Source organism: Xiphophorus couchianus, chromosome 6, assembly GCF_001444195.1.
Source record: "Xiphophorus couchianus chromosome 6, X_couchianus-1.0, whole genome shotgun sequence".
NCBI lineage: Eukaryota > Metazoa > Chordata > Actinopteri > Cyprinodontiformes > Poeciliidae > Xiphophorus > Xiphophorus couchianus.
The window spans coordinates 12,886,766-12,903,275 of record NC_040233.1 but is presented as its reverse complement, the minus strand read 5'-3'; the positions used below and the strand labels follow the sequence as shown (position 1 = coordinate 12,903,275).

Below are 16,510 nucleotides of genomic sequence, written 5' to 3'. Positions count from 1 at the left end.
ATGCTGCAAAACCAGGGAGCATGAAAAACGCAGCTCTGTGACTTCCTGCAGGAATTTGGAGGCAGGTCAACGCTTCTTTTCGTTGTTGTTGCTTGTGAGGGAAATGCTGCATGTGTTTGGATACATGTCTGCACTGGACTCCTGCACACTGTGAACACAGACTGATCCCTCTCAAAAGTTGTGAGCGAGTCGGAAGACATCCAGACATCCGTGCATCTTTCTATTTGACCGCCGGCAACTCGCTGTGTAAGAACACCAGCATCAGTTAGGATTTGTTTTCGCGCCTGCCGCTGTTTACCAGGAGACATTTTTGCATGCACGGTTTTAAATCGGCAAACCTCCGCCGCTCTCTGAAAGCATGGGTTTATTCTTAAGATGTGTGTCGGGGTGTGAGTATCCATAATTACCTCGCATGCTCGTCAACAGTGTCAGTACGTCCTGTCTGGTGGTGCAGTGTTACTCTCTTCACTTGAAGAGCTGGACTAAAGGTTTAGCTGCAGCTTAAGGGTAAAAAGAGACTGACACATTTCTGCATCTCAGACGAGCACAAAGGAAGTAGTTGAAGAAGAAACTAAATTTGGTTTGAAAAGTTGTAAAAATGGTAAAAAAAAAAAAAAAAAAAAAAAAGATGTGCGGAATGTGGCAGCACAAAGACAAAAAACTGGTCAATTTCAACTTCTTTTACATTTGAAAAAAAACCATTATGGCAGAAGAAGGCAAATAGACGAAACATTGTTTTTTAAAAGTTCCTCCTATAACTATAAGTTCATGTTCTAACTGACCGCCTTCTAATCACCCCGTCCTTCTCTTTTCATCTTCATCCTTTCTTCAATTTCCAGGTGCAGAGAGACTGGCCCCGGGAATCCCCGTTGCAGCTTCTCCACACTCTGACGCTGACGTTTAGCGTCCGTGTCAAGACTGCATCCCTGACATGTCCAGCTGTGAGAAGCTGCATGAGACGGCGATTCTTCCCTTAAAACAAACTGAACAACCTCATCGTTGCCTCTTGCCGTTTCCATATGAGATTCGGCAGAATTAGGCAGGACTGGCCCGGACCACTCACTTTCAACTTCACATAGTCTGAATTCCGGGCTTCCGCAGACAGACTAGAAGACTCTCAAGGACGTTAAGGACACGAATAGGGTCTCATTCGTCTTGGAGCAGCTTGTGGCTTTTTGCCAGCAGCCATGCAGGTGTCCTTTGCGTGTACGGACCACGGGCTGAAGGCCCCTCGCAACGGCGAGCACAGCAAGCAGAACGCCACCAGCCCCAACACGACCAGCCATGCCCGAGCCCGCTTCCGCACCGTGGCCCTGATCGCCCGCAGCCTGGGCTCCTTCACCCACCGCTACCACCACAACCTGAAGGAGTCCACTGCCAAGTTGACCGGCATGAAATACCGGTATGTAAAATGGTGACGGCGGAGACGTTGTTGTTTGCGTGAAGAACAACAACAAAAAAAAAAAACTTACACAGAAGCAGCAGGTGGTGAAAAGAAAAGCGCACAATGAGGAGGTAATGGTAAGAAGGGAAGAAAAACGAAGATGAGTTGAGCGACAGGTGATGAGTGGGATGATTGATTGGGACATTTTTCCAAGCTGCATATTTATCTTTTCAGACTGAAGCGTGTAAATTAAAAAGGTTTGGTCTTTGAGGAGAAACTCGAGAGCGTTCCAGTACAGCCACAAAGTTTAGTACATTAATTTTTGGTATTTTATGAGCGTTACCGGGAAGCGGAAGACAAATGTCACATTATTTTTCTGAATGTGTTAAAACAAATCTGAAAGATTTCCCTTGCATCTCTTGGGATTATTCAGATGGGATGGTGACTGAACAGCAACTTTCAAGTCTTGTCACAGATCCTTGGTTGGATTTAAACTGCTGACTGGAGCATTTTAACACATAAATAAGCTGTCATTTCTTCAACTGTAGCTCTGGCTGCACGTTTAGCATCCTTGTCATGCAAAAGCAGCCTGTAACAAATTTTCTCTCCGGATTGCCATGTTTTTATCTCCATGCCGGTTGACAGCTTCCCTGTCCCCGCTTATGAAAAGCATTCCCGCAGCATGATCTTACCACCACCATGCTTTCTGTGGAAGTAGTGTTGTTTGATGTCTATGTCTTAATAGCTAAATTAGGTGAACTCTTGATTTTATTTTACAGATGTAAGAGTCGGAGTACAAATGCATGCCATTATGTGAATATTTTGAGAAATAGTAGGAAGACATCTTTTCCTCCCACTCCATGGAGAATTTACTGACAAACATTGACCCAAATACAGAAGTTACGATAAAAAAGCAAAAAAAAAAAAAACCCAAAACAAATCATTCGCTTAAAATCGAAAAGCAAACAGACTTTTAAAACAACAACACAGTATGCCAGAGAGGAACATAGTTTGGAAGCACAAACTATGTGCTTCCAAACTATGGAAGCACATAGTTTGTGCTTCCATGTCGACGTTGGGTTTGCTCTTTCAGGTCTTAGTTTAATACTCTGACTGTGCTTCATGCAGCTCCATTAATGACTTGCCACCATCGCACAGCACATTCTGGAAAGTGTGACAGTAAAGCTGCGTGGTGCGGGTGGCGGAGCTCACCGTGTGTGCGTTTGTGTGGGAGTTGCAACAAAGCTGGGCCAAGTAAACAATGCTCTCTTATCTCCACAAGTGGGCTCTTAACCCAGACCGTGGGAGCAAAGCGGGAGTTTTCACCTCACCAGAGAGAGTGACATCACCGTTTACTGAGGCCAGATCGAGAGAGAGGAGAAAGGATGAAGGTAGAAACTAGGAATGGAACAGAATGAAAGAGTTCACACGAAAGATGCAGATTTGATGCACAGTGGCTAAACTGTGATAAGTGCCTGTCACACGTTCTTATCTCATCTCCATGACAACCATAAAATGGCCAATTTCTTGGGTTCTCGACAAAAGTCTGTTGATTTTTGTCGTTCTAAGCGGTTCAGCATCTGTTTTTGAATTGGATCTTACCTGACAGGGAATCTCGTTCTTTTTTTCTCCCCTAGAAGTGAAGCCAAGTTCAGTACCGAACCTGTGTTGTACAAATTCTTTGAAGTTCTCTCGTGGTTTTAACAAATCTCACAGAGATTTCTTTCTCCCGAAAACGAGAGTTGTGGGCGTATACCCTTCCTGGCACATTAGGTTCAAGCACATCAGTGCATGGATGTGCGTTTGATGCGTGTGGCATTGAGCTTTCACACTGGGAACATCTGAAGGCGTAGCAAGTCGAAGCAGAAAAGTGGAGTGCACAGCAAGCAGGCCTAAACTAATAATACCACCACCCCCGGCATTCTCGCTGTCATGGTGATCCAAATATAGGATCCTTCTAATTGCAGTGTTCCCTCGTTGCTACTTTTCAAGATTTTTTATGTTTTTAACTTTGTCTCCAATAAAGAAAACATAAAAGCATGTTTACAGCCTAACATATATAATTAGCACAGGTACAGTACCCTGTCATGCTGCTGCCATAAACCTAAATTCTGGCTGCATCTAGGTCTTGGTTTATGGGGTGCATGCTCTACCAATGCAACATTTTTGTATCATTATGTTATTAAAGGGTAGACTCATTGCTAGCCTGCCAGTTGGTGTCTTCACCACAACACAATCTGACACCCATTCCCAGTACAAGTTTTTTGTGATCTCTAACATTTTCTCTTCTCCATCCACCTTCCCATAAGCTCTGACCAGCTTCTCTGACTTGCTCAGCAAAAACTTCCTCACAGCTTGATGCTGCCATCACCATGTTTTCCCGTCCCTCTTCCATAGGTAGCAGACTGATTGAGTGCGTGACAAATAGTCACCTGAGCTCCTCCAGAATTACCTTGAGCCTCTTTGTAGCTTTTCTGAGTAATGATGTCCATTAGTTTAGGAGGAACCCATGTCTTGGTAGATTTGGAGATGTTTTGTGGACTTTCCATTTTCATAAGGGGAATTCAATACTGGTATATGAAATTATAACATCTTGGAATATTGTTTTATAAATTAGCTTTAAACTTGTCCAGAACATTCTCCTGACTTAACTGCTGTATTCGCTGATCGTTTTTTAATGCTCTCTAATAAACTTCTGAGACTTTCACAGAAAGCCGCACAGAGATTAAACTACCCACAGTTCAACTCTGTTAAATAATTAGGTGACTTCTGAATTTTTCTATCAAATTGTATGAGCACAAAGATTCTGAATTCATAGCATGCTAGTTTTCAGATTTATTTCTAAAAAGAATCAGAACCATGGCTCATTTTTTCTTTTCCTTTTAGGTATTTCTTTATGTTAGTCAGTTGCATAAGATCATAACAAAGTACGTTCAAATTTGTGATTGTGATACAGAGAACTAGAAAGTTTTAAGAGCTGTTAGTACCTTTGCAAGGCACTGGGGGAAAAAATGTTTTGTTAATAGTAGAGAGGCCCTGGTTGCCTCAATTAAGCCTTTTGACAGTGTTGCGAGCCTGAGGATGAAGCTGCTTGGATGGTTTAAAGTTGCACAGCAGAATGACGCAGAAATCCTTTCTGTTGAGGCTTATCGGCAACCAGCAGAGAGTGAGTTTGCACGTATACATCTGTGTAAGCAGAGTTTTTTTTTTTTCTCTGCGCTAGTCAGAAAATGGGTTTGGTGCTGTACATTCAAAGCTTTTGGCAATAAAAGCCCACAAGTAAGTCGAATGAAACTTTAAAACTGAACTCTAGTGATTGCTGTCCTGCTTGTTAGACAGAATCAGCCTGAGAGCGAAAATCACTCTTGCATTCACGGAATGCGTCTCGTGCGCTTATCGTTTTAATTAGTTTCAATATTTTCCTCCTCGGAGTCCCCTCTATTTAATAAAGCAATGAACTACCACAGGCCTTGCAGGGAAATTATTAGTGAAACTGGATTCTGCTAAACAGTCTAATTTCTCCCTAGTCCCAAGTTTTTAAGTGGGATCTCATCAGAGTGGAACTGAAAATAACCAGCGATTTGCATTTTTCTGCTATTGTACAGACAGTTTTGTAGGGGAGGTTTGTCAAGGACATTTCCAGCACATTCTACCATAGATTATTTTTACATTTTAAGCAGCGAGTCAGCAAGAAATCTGCTGTGTTCTTTGGATGGCAGCTCATTTATTTAAATCATGTGAACCCCTGGGATTGCACAGCATGCATATTGTACCAGCATTTCTGACCACAAAAAAAACCTCCCAGACATTCTTCTCTTCTTTGCTGGCCGCTTTTGCGTATTCTCCTTGTGTTTTCGTTATGAAGCAAAGCTGGAGAGATTATTGGTGTGTATACATGCGCGCAAATGTGCACGACTTCATGCATGTGTGCCCTCATGTAACCAATCGTGATGCTTTCAGGGCCAGATTGTTTTTAGCGGTGTTTCCCCCTTCGTCTCCGTCAACCCTTAATACAATAAATGAATTTTATTTTTCAGCACCATTAACTTCTGTGCTTCTCTCAGCTGTTATGTGAATTACTAATAATATGAGCAAGGCTGTTGCGCAACAGGAGCCCTCCAGCATGGAGTTGCCTCTCTGCCTAAAGACCAAAGAGGCCCCCAAGGATAAGCAGTGAGCAGTCCTCCTACTTAAAACTCCAGGAAGTTGCATGAGCCAACCACATTTTAATTAAAGGTCATAAGCAAAATTGCTTTCTGCAGGCATAATGTTTGTTCTAAGCTCATGCAGAAGGCTTTCTCTTTTTTCCACCTTTTTCTTCTTAATCGGGCTCCAAACAGACTGTAAACACAGAGATAATTGGGGGGCGATAAAACAGAAAGAAAGCCTTTCTGCATGCGTGTAATCCTCGCTGAATGCCGTATCTGTAAAAAAAGGACCACAATGCACGCCGGCTGACTTGAACAGATTGACTGTTCTGATAGAGTGAGACTCTGGAATAAATCGAAGCCTTTGTCTAAGTTCTTAGCAGAAAAAAAGGAAAAAGGTCACAGAAAGACAAGGTGGGTCTGATTAAAAAAAAAAAATGCATAAATTTTTCCTAGTCTATCCTGGCTTTCAAAATTATTCTGACAAAGCTACTTCAGACAAGGTAATAAGAAAAAAAAAGGTTCATTTAAGCAGGTGATTCCAATTATGTGTTTCCTCCTGGCAAAGTCACAGAAAGCTCCACAAGTCAGTTGACCTTGTTTGGTGCATTTCGTTACCATGTGGAGATTTTTCTTACCTTCTCATCATCCTCAATTTCTCCAAACTATCAAGATTAAATTTGGGACCTCATTCAGTCTTCTTCAGTCAATTTCTGTGATAAATGAGACTTTTTTTTGTTGCTCTCAGTTTTAAGGCGCATGTTTTGTCAAGTAATTCATACTTAACTAGCTGGAATGGTTCTTATCTTTCCCATTTTGAAGAGTAGCTTGAAGAAATAGGTGCTTTGTTGTTGTTTTATTTTCAGTATGAAACTATGCCACTGCAATAGAATTAGATTTTTTAAAGGTCCATTACATCAAATCCAGATCACTTTAAGGACAGTTCTAAACTGTGAAATAATGAGCAAAGAGAAACGTATAAAAATAACACACAAAATATAACATTTTATGAAAAGCATAAAAGCAACATTAAACAATGAAAATACAGTAGATAAAACAATTAAAATACTCTAATGCTGGGTCAAAGGTCAATGAAAGTCTGAGCTTCCTTCACGTGTTCAATACATCCAGGATTAGTTGGTCTGGTGGAGGGTGGAGCAGGATTATTCAAAGATTTAAAAACCAAAGAATATTTAAATCAACTCGTAAACAGGCAGCCAATGCAGCGATGCTAAAATAGAAGTGATTAGAAGTATTTTTCTTGCTTTAGTTAAAAGATGAGCAGCTGTGTTTTTTCAAGAATAATAAACCATAGACAACCATAGGGATCCTAAATCTTCGAGGATGCCATGCCAAGATCGACTCTTGCATGTTTATTTTTTCCCTTTTAGTTTTCCCCTTTACAATTTTTGTCTGTCCGCAGACATAAGAAGTCCAGAACACTCAAAGGATAAACATTAAAGAGTTATTTAGGGTGAGACTCACCTCAACTTCTATCAGTTCACAATTATTTCATAGAAACTGTTGGGGTCGCCATTAAATGAATAAAGAGTTTCGACCTTCATCTTTCAGTCATTTTGTGAATATAATTGATGACTGGATTGTTTCTTGTCCCTTTGTTATGCCAAATGACCAAAATCAAAGAAATGAAATGAAAATTCAATATGCAATGTTTCTTTGGGATTAAATTACAGAAAAGACCAGAAGTCTGTTTAAAATAGCAGTGTGCAAACATACATCTGCTTGTGTAAGACCATCCCTGCTGCATTAAATTTGAGACGACAATGTTGACTTTGACCCTGTGGAGAAACTAAACAAAAACCCATGTCCAAGCTCTTCATTACAAACACTCTCAGACTCACACACAAACCCAGTATACAGACATTTTCATTGTGCAGCGCGCTGTGGGGAACTTGCTGTCATTTCCTATCTCTTATTCTGTGTGAGAGAGAATTCTTTATCTTTAGAGGGTGTCTGCAGGGTCTTGAGTCTTGGACCTAGAATTGTGCAACCTTTTCAAATGACTTTGTTTCTGTATTCCTCCCTTCATCATTCATTCTGCTTTATTTCCCTCAGCTACGTCTTTCATGCTTCTCATTAAAACCATATATGCTTAGGATTATCATAAAAATCAAGACATTTCCCTTAATGTGCTTTATTTAGTATGCACACAAACCATCCAACCACGCTTCCTTTCGATTTTATTACACTCACAGCATATCTCGCCTATCTCTCTACACTGAACTCTTTTGATAACAACATTATGGTTGCCACCAAGAGAGCCGTGGGAACTGAGGAGGTAGGTGTTGTCTAATCCCTTCGCCTAACAAGGTTGGTTTGTGTGGGTTTGCTTAGTCTACGTTAATCCCCTGCGAGGAAGAAGTTTCATCCATTTATTCAAGACCTCGGCAGGAATGTTTGCCAACAATATTGGTTTAAAATCCAATTAGAAGAAATCATCCAGTGCAACTTGTGAGCAATAAAAGTACTTTCTAGGAAACAAAACACATTCTTCCACACCAAGAGGCCCTTCCTCCGATGGCTTAGCCTCAATATTAAGCATAATGTATCAGATCCACTAAGAATAGAAGTGCATCCAGCGCAGCAGCTCGCAGGATGCTCATAAGTGGTGACACGTTTGTGTGAGTGGGCGTCATCAAATGACTCATTTGTCATTTTACTTTAAGGCGTCTTTCTGGCACCATCCAAGCGTGAGAGGCCAAGCAACCTTGAGTGGCTTGCAAAACTGTTGATGTGTGTGATTGTGCAAACAAAATCTCAGGTTCTTGGTGTGTTTACGTTCCAAGATCATGCCTGAGGCACGGCAGCACTTCTTTTTCTCCCATCTCCAACATGCAGAAGCTTTTCTTTATGTACTTCTCCTTCCTGTGCTGAAAATGATTTTTCGTTACTGATTTTATCTTCCAATGCCTTCAGCCATTAGCTTTTTTAACTGTGTGCCAGTATTGTAAGAACTATTGAACTTTCTGGTTGACAAACAAATGTGGATGCTGCTGCTTCCTGTTTCCCCAGAAAACACACTGGAACACAATAATATTAACATTTGAAACGCTTGTCTGGTTTTGAAACTGACCACAAAGATGGCTTATTTAGCTTATAGGAATAGTTTGGGATTTTCGAAGTGAGATTTATTTGAAAAGAGCACTGGTAATATCTACCATTTACCATTTAAAGTATCTCCTATATCAAAACTGTCCTAGTATTTAATCTAGGTTGTGATTCAATATCTAAATTTAAAATCTGCTGACTGATATTTTTCTTACTTATACACTCAACATTGCTTTAGTCTTTGTGGTATAAGATGAAAAAAATTTACCTGGCTTTGTTACAGTTGGACAACATAAGAGTGATTTTAAAAAGGCTGCTGCTGCTAACTCTTGCTTTATCAGAGTGTGGATGTTAGCTTATAAAAAAACAAACCAAGATTTTCTGATAATTAACTAGTCACTAGTGAGGGCATTACTCTCTTTGAAACAAAGACTGTGAAAATGACAACTCAATGAAATATTACTTTTAAGATTTTAGACAAATGAAGCCAAGAATTGTGACAATTTTTCAACCTTTACTAACAACTTTTATCAACGATTATTAGATTAAATCTTGAACTATTCCTTTAACCAACAAAGTCTAAACACAAAGCTGCTATACAGCACAGCTTTCCAGACAAAGTCAGCCTTGTTAAAAAAAAAGAAAAAAAACTACTACGTCTTTTCTTTTATTTGTGGGAAGGAGTGCTTCCAGTAATTCTGCAAACATAAAAACGGAATCAATGCAGACCCAAGACGAATGTGTAAACAGTCTGCATCTGTCTCTACAATTAAACAGATGCGTTACCATGGGCCATTTGCATTAAATGCTGCAATGAACATTCCTCGACAAAAGTCAGCCTGATCCTTAGCGAACTCCAACCATACCCATGCAGACTGGATGAAACACATCAGTCCCACCCTTCCCCCTACTCTTTCATGGATTAGAGCTCTCTCTCATTCTATAATACATCAGAGAGGATGAGGCTACAATTTCCAGACTTCTCTGCCGATTTACAGACAAGAGCACATCCGCACTGTGAGATCTGTCTCGTAGTGCCCTAATTACACATTTGGTGTTTGCATGTAAATCCTCTCATTTTTATAGTTTTGCCTCTCCTACCTTTCAGAGCTCATTCGAACTTAGCTTTCTGCATCTTAACTTTGAGCAGCTAATTGAACTGGCTGAGGGCAGTGTGTGTAAGACGGCAGAGGCTTTGAATCACTCCCCCTTCAATTCGACAGGCACAGTTTTCGGGCACAAGAAAATGACTGCTGTCGGTGTTTTACAGCCTTTGCTGTAATGAGTTAGTGCCTGCAAAGCAGAGCAGACGACAGAGTGCCGACGCTATAATTGGAAGCTTTATTCACTTAATTTTGTTTTTTTCAAAACCAAATGTCTTGCCGATGATAGCTCTGAGTGTGGTCGTCTGCCCTTGGAATGTAATAGTTTCCACAGATGGATGACAGAGGCTGCCCCTGTAGCGTTGTGGAGCCCCCTGTTGCAGTTTCCTTCGTCTAGAGTCCCCATCCATCACACTGCGGGAAGACACCTGTGGTGGCCACAGGGAGAACAATTGGCTCCTGCAGTCGTTTTCTGTGTTTCGCAATTAAAAGCTTGCACCACATTAGCTCCTCTCTCAGTGGACTTAATGGGCCACAGATTTTAAAACCAGAAATTAAACGTGAAACTGAATAAAAGGCAGCACGGAAAGGAGTCTGGTGCCTCAGCTGGCAATGGGATGTAATGGGACGAGTCAGCTGCAGCTAAATTAACTGTAATCAGGCAGGCAGATGTTTGATGTTTGTTCATGGGTTTACAGATGCGAAGGAAGAACGAAGCCGGGGAAGAAAAGAAACTGACATGATGCAACATGAATGCTCAGGAATGAACGTCTGCACCTTATTGGTAAACACAATAACAGCAAAGAGCCTCAGGACCGGTGTGCTTCCTGTTGTGGGAAGATGTCAGATACTCAGAGGATAAGACGCAATCATGTGAGGAAGGTCGGAGCAGAAGAAAAGGGCAACATCTGTCAAAAAGCGGCACACCGAAAACCTTGCTGCCATAAAGCAAGTGGTATCACTGTCTCCGGCTGCGCACAGTTCCTTCAGAAAGTATTCCTACCTCTTTTCACAACCACAAGTGGAAGCTGAAGTAAATGTTAGGTGCTTTTCCATTATTTTCAGCAAAAAACTGAAAGCTCTGCTTTTCATTTGTATTCAACCATCATGAGTGAACACTTTACAGAACCACCTTGCTGCTGCAAATACTTCTAAATTCTTTTGAGGCATAGCTGTACCTGCTTTGCATGTCTAGAGAGTGAAATTTCATCTAGTCCCTGTTTACAAAATAGATCAATCTTGGTCAGATTGGGAAGAACGAATATGCGAATATCAGTTTTTAATTCCTTCCACTTAATCACAATTCTATGTAGGTCTTGACTTTGACTAGGCCAATCTCCCACAATCGGAAGCTTTGATCTGAACCGTTCCATTATTCCCGTGGCTGCATGTTTTGGGTTGCCATGCTGTTTGAAGGTGAACATTCGCTCTTGTCTAAAGATGTTTTTATGTTGTGAATGGTTCCATGTTGTAGACAGCCTATTGGGAAAGGTTGAGGTTTACCTTCATGTGTGGTTGAAACAAAGAAAAGGAGGTCTTGATACATATGTCACACTTTTCCCATTTTTTTAGTAATATTTATAATGTTGCTTTGTGTTGGTCTAACACATTAAAACTTTTACTAAGGGACTACCTGAGAAAATATCAAAGTGTGGGTGTTTCTCTTTATCTCAAAGAGGCATTCTTTTCTGCGTCTTTCAAACAAAGTGTTAAAAAAAATCATAGTATATTAAGGGGCAGCCTAGTAATTACAGTCACAATTTAATGATGGCATATAGAGATTATAGCTTGTAGTTTTGTCTAAATGAACGTCTGATTTATTTCACAGGAACCTGGGGAAATCTGGTTTACGTGTCTCCTGTCTGGGTCTTGGTGAGTACATTTCATTAAAATTAGCAAATATCTAATGACTTCAAAAACAACCAGGTGTTACCCAGTTTTAATTATGTGTCTGAGTGATTGATTAGGAGGCCAGCAGGTCGGAATCAGACCGCCTTTAAATCAATCATATTATCTCACCCCATTCTAAACCTCATTCATTTTTAATTTTTATGGAAAGCCATGAGAGACAAAAGAGCCATTTAGAGAACATTAACTGTTTCCTTGTTAATATTTAATCAACGGAGGGGTTTTCAGTAAACAAAGTTCTCTATCACACATATCCGATCCAGACCTTCAGGAAAAGTCTCTCTTTCGTCCTCATTCATTCAGTAGAACGCTTGTGGGATATTGTGTTTCACTGCTGTGGGCGTGTGCGTGCATGTGTTTGTGTCACTGTTCTTCAAGGGGTTGTAGCCTTCAAGTAAAAATATTTTTACAAGGCACAGAAATGATAGAATGTTGCCCTGGCTCACCAACCAAAGAGGAAACATTTTAAATGAAACAGTTAATCATTCCTATCGACTTTTTTTTCTTAAAGATTTATCCCAGCACACTGAGCAACAGCTGAATATTGAGAAAAGACCTCCAGCAGCAAAAAGAAAACAGATTGCTTTCTATCATGCTGCAGAGCCCTTGAGCAAAACATTTTATTTTACCAGCCTTCTGAAAAAGACCATTAAGAAAAGCAGTTGAGCATAAGGTTCTAAAAATATATCTATTTAAAACATACATGTAAATTTTTTTATTTGACATTTTATCTGTTTTTAAATTGTTTTTATTGTTTTATACTTGTGCATATGTATTAATTGTTTTTATCTTGTAACCAGGTTGCTATGTATTGCAAATTTTTTGCTCAGGTCCCTCTTGAAAATGAGATCTAGATCTCAACAGGGTTTACCTGATTAAATAAAGGAATATGAATATGAAATCTGTTCAGTTCATTTTAAGCAACTCTTAGAAGCGGTAATTTTCCTGAGCATTTGCTCAGTTGGTGGTCTAAGTTGGCGCCAAATTAGATTAGTGAAAAAAAACTACAAACAGAGGAGATAATTAGAATAATATGAAGAACATTTCTTGGTGTGGGTCTCCTGCTGGCCTTTTAATTTTGCATGATTTGCAATAAGCAGAGTCAGTCGAAGAAGGTGTGACTTTGCATGAGAGAAAGTTATGCGTCTGTTGGTCTATCGGTCTATCAGTCTGTCTGTCTCTGCTGCATCTTTTGCAAGGATGACAACAACATCAGACATAAAAGCAAAATGAAAAACATAAAAAAGGTTCAAATACAACTAATAAGTGTGTAAATAAATAAATCCAGCATTAAATATTAGAGTGTCTCAATCAAACAGTTTTTTGTAGTCGTTTTGGCTCATTTCTGACACCGACACAATTCCTTGTGCATTTTTAAAAACAATTAGTACAAACTGCAAAACCTGGTGAAAAGGCTACAAAAGTGAGTCACTACCTCAGAATGGTTCATTTCTCAAAAGTCAGTATTTATGTCGATGAAAGTATCATTAGGGTAATCAAAATGAAAGTCCTGACTCCATGATAGTCAAAGTTCTTTGTTTTGTTTCCGTGATTACAGTTGATTCTGGAAGTGTTTTCCAATCCAATACAATCTACAGTTACATTTTTTCTCAGTTAGACTTAGACTTAGAGTCTAACAGTTGCGATGTTCATAAGCAAAGTTCAAAGTATTTGCCATATTTATTTTAGATGTTTGTGTGCAATGAATAAATGTGAATTGATCAAGCAATAAAATCAGGACCTTCAGTATTATAGGAAATGACTACTCAGCTTTCATAAGTTTAGTTCATTTTCATTGACACAACGAGAGCAAATGATAATGTTCTAAGAGAATAGTATTGATACAAGTGATGTATCCAAAAGGAACGAGAAACTGCTACTATGATGTGTACAAATCCCCTGAGGCCCAGTCTTTACAGTAAGATGAATGTTAAATGAAATTTCCACTATTACCATTTGAAAACCCTGTTTCAGCTGGTCAGTCTTGTAAATTAAGCAGATTGTGTTTTTGCCATTGCCAGCTGGGAGAACTCAGACTGCGCCTACACCAATCTGCTGCATTGCTGCACAGTTGGTTAATGATTTAACACCAAATTTTCCATTATTTTTTATTAGTGAGACATGGTTATGGGCTTTGTCTCATGTGTTCAGGCAGCAAAACATTGAAAAGAGAAGATGAATTCGCCAAAAGCCCTCATTTTGTTACATTAATGTGCAAATACCCTGGAAACAGTTTTTCATTTTGGTCATATGGCTCTCCGCCCAGGGAGTCCTTTTATTGGGGACGATATGAGAAAAAGAAAAACACCAATTGCACATTGTACAAATTGTTGCTGCCTTTTTGCAAGTGACAGATTAATGACACTGATGAAGGCATCTGGTTTACAGCTACCAACTCAATGCTAATTAAATTGTTTGTTTTTTGGGGGGGGGAGGGGTTATACTGTTTTGGACTCTTGGTTGCACTTAATTTTTATGTTGAATCCTTGGACTGTGTAGTTTAACACTAAGCAAAGACTTTTAAAAAAACTATTTGAGATTCATAAAACAGTTTTTTATCCTATATTCCTTTGCAAAAACAAAAAAGAAGCCTTTTGGAATGGTTAGACTGGGAGGGGCAAAAATTTTTTACTTATTATTATTAATTAGCTATTTTTGGATGCGGTTTGAATATATGCACATATTTATTTTATTTAATCAGACTTCATTTTTTTATATTGATGTTTCCTTCTGCTCCTAAAGGTATTTGTGTCTGTTGGACGCTGATGGAACTGACAAGCAAATACGTACTTATAATGTGTCAAGTCATTCTGCACATCATATTGCTGCTGCTGAATCCCTGTAATGTTTTTATGCGAGATGAAATAAATAAACAAATATTCCTTTCAATGTCCAAAAACACATGTTTCTCTTTAATAAACGTTTAGCTGACATTTGGCAGTAATGGCTTTAGGACAGTAGGCATTTTGTCATGAGACTGTGCCAAAAATGTTAAAATTATAAACAACTGATCATAAATAGAGAGTCCTGCATATGTGTTTTGTTTTAGATTTGACTTTTGGTATTTCCTTCAACAGGAACATGGGTAACATTTGGAGGTCAGATCTCTGATGAGGTAAGGCTTCATGTCACTTCCATTACCGCTGCAGCTCAAGAGCAAATGCCGGTTTTCATTCTTTTAAACCCAACTGGGTCAAGTAAATGGTGTGCGGTTCACAACCTGTGGTAGCAATTTGTTGCAGCTGCATATAAAACAGTGTGGGTGTGTGTAGACCGCTGTTATTGTCTTGCTATCAGTTCAATAATATCACAGCGAACGGTGAGGTGTCCAGCAAGGCCAACTGGGCATGCTTCATTTTTCACTGTCAGAAGAAAACTTTTAATGGTCTGACCCGACCTTGCAGTAAAAGGGATAAAAAGGCTACTGAATTGAGGACAACTCATCACTGATGGATGACCATTGGGAGGAAGTAATTAATTGCAAATACAAAAATTGGGGAAAGCATATTAAAATCAGTTTTCCTGTCTGATCCTGTTCTTTCCTACTGGTAAAATGAAGGCACAAGAATTAGGTCAGAACTGTCTGAGGAAGCATCCTGTGTTGTAAACAACTTTAACCCACAAACAGCCAGTGGTGGTTTGTGTCTCAGAAGTGAACAGATTTGCACTTCCTCTGTTTCTTTTGGGAATTCCCTTCCCTTTTTGAGATGAAATGTGAGTCACTATTTTGCTTGAGTTCAGGTCACCATTGTGAGTGTCATTAAAAAAAAACCCAATGCCTGTCACCTGTCTCTCAGGTAGCAGAGCAGCTGATGACCATTGCCTATGAGAGTGGGGTCAACCTGTTCGATACGGCCGAAGTCTACTCTGGGGGAAAGTGAGTTTTGTCTCCCGTTTGCAATCTTCCCAACACTTTCCTTGTTTTTTCTGTTGTTATTCTTCACAAGGCGTTGATTAAAAAAGTAATCCTAATTTATTTAATTAATTATAACAATTTTGATTAAATTTTTTTATTCATTCGGGTGCTCAGAACTCCATTTTGTTTGATTTTCGCTAAATCTAATCATTCTTATTTGCTTTTCTGCTTACGTTTTTTTCAGCTATTTTTTTCTTTAAGGCAATTAGATAAATCAGATATTGTTCACATATATCTATGTTCTCTCTTTCTTTTCTCCTATGTCCATTATTTCCATGTGTGAGGATTAATCTGGGAGCAGCTATAGCTTATTCATCACCACCACCTCGATTTTATGTCCCCAGCTCAATCTTACCTCCTATCTAGACATCATCTTGTTGAATGATGAGGGACAAGTAGCCGATAAAAATTAATTTCAAGGTTGCTGCTGGAATTCATGCATATTGTCCAAGAGTCATTTATCTGTTCTCTTGTTCTACCTGTGATTTTTAATCGGGTTGTAGATGAGCAACCGATAACTTTCATGTTCATGCAGGGGCGATGTGTGCAATCTAATCTAATCTTATCAGTCCTTGGTTGTGTTGCTTTTGGTTTTGTATCTTATCATGTTTTTAATTCCATCTTTTCCCACAGAGCAGAGATTATCTTGGGAAATATCATCAAGAAGAAGTGCTGGAGGTAAAGTAGTGACACCAGGCAAACGGCAACAACTCTAACCATATGAAAATGTCTCTTATTTTCTCTTCAGAATAAAATATCCCGGTTTAGTGCAATACTGTGCAAAGCTGCTGAAACATTGACATTATAAAGCATGTCCACTTTGTCAGGATGCTTAGGGAGAAAAATTAGTCTCTCGTTAAAATGCAATGATCTTAATGGCCTACATTAATAAAAGTTGTACTTACCAGTCCCTGATGAACATGCAAAAAAATCCCTCAACACCATTAAAACCGCACAGAAACAGCTTAAGAAAGAGTAAGGC

At 39.4% G+C, this 16,510-nt stretch overlaps 1 protein-coding gene across 5 annotated transcripts in view; it reads left to right on the top strand.

The window, feature by feature from the left end:
* kcnab1b (potassium voltage-gated channel subfamily A regulatory beta subunit 1b) overlaps positions 1 to 16,510 on the top strand; it is a 36,797-nt gene that overhangs the window by 6,062 nt on the left and 14,225 nt on the right. For 2 of the 5 annotated variants that reach the window (XR_003595965.1, XM_028021141.1), the window contains exons 1-6: positions 2 to 246; positions 840 to 1,402; positions 11,533 to 11,576; positions 14,690 to 14,727; positions 15,410 to 15,489; positions 16,162 to 16,206. Coding sequence is in view for 4 of the 5 variants with exons in the window: in XM_028021141.1 (XP_027876942.1) it covers positions 1,188 to 1,402; positions 11,533 to 11,576; positions 14,690 to 14,727; positions 15,410 to 15,489; positions 16,162 to 16,206 (422 nt within the window). In the remaining variant the exon portion in view is untranslated. Of the gene's footprint in view, position 1; positions 247 to 489; positions 508 to 839; positions 1,403 to 11,532; positions 11,577 to 14,689; positions 14,728 to 15,409; positions 15,490 to 16,161; positions 16,207 to 16,510 lie in introns of those variants that run through there. The other 3 variants (XM_028021144.1, XM_028021145.1, XM_028021146.1) reach the window with 2 other exon arrangements.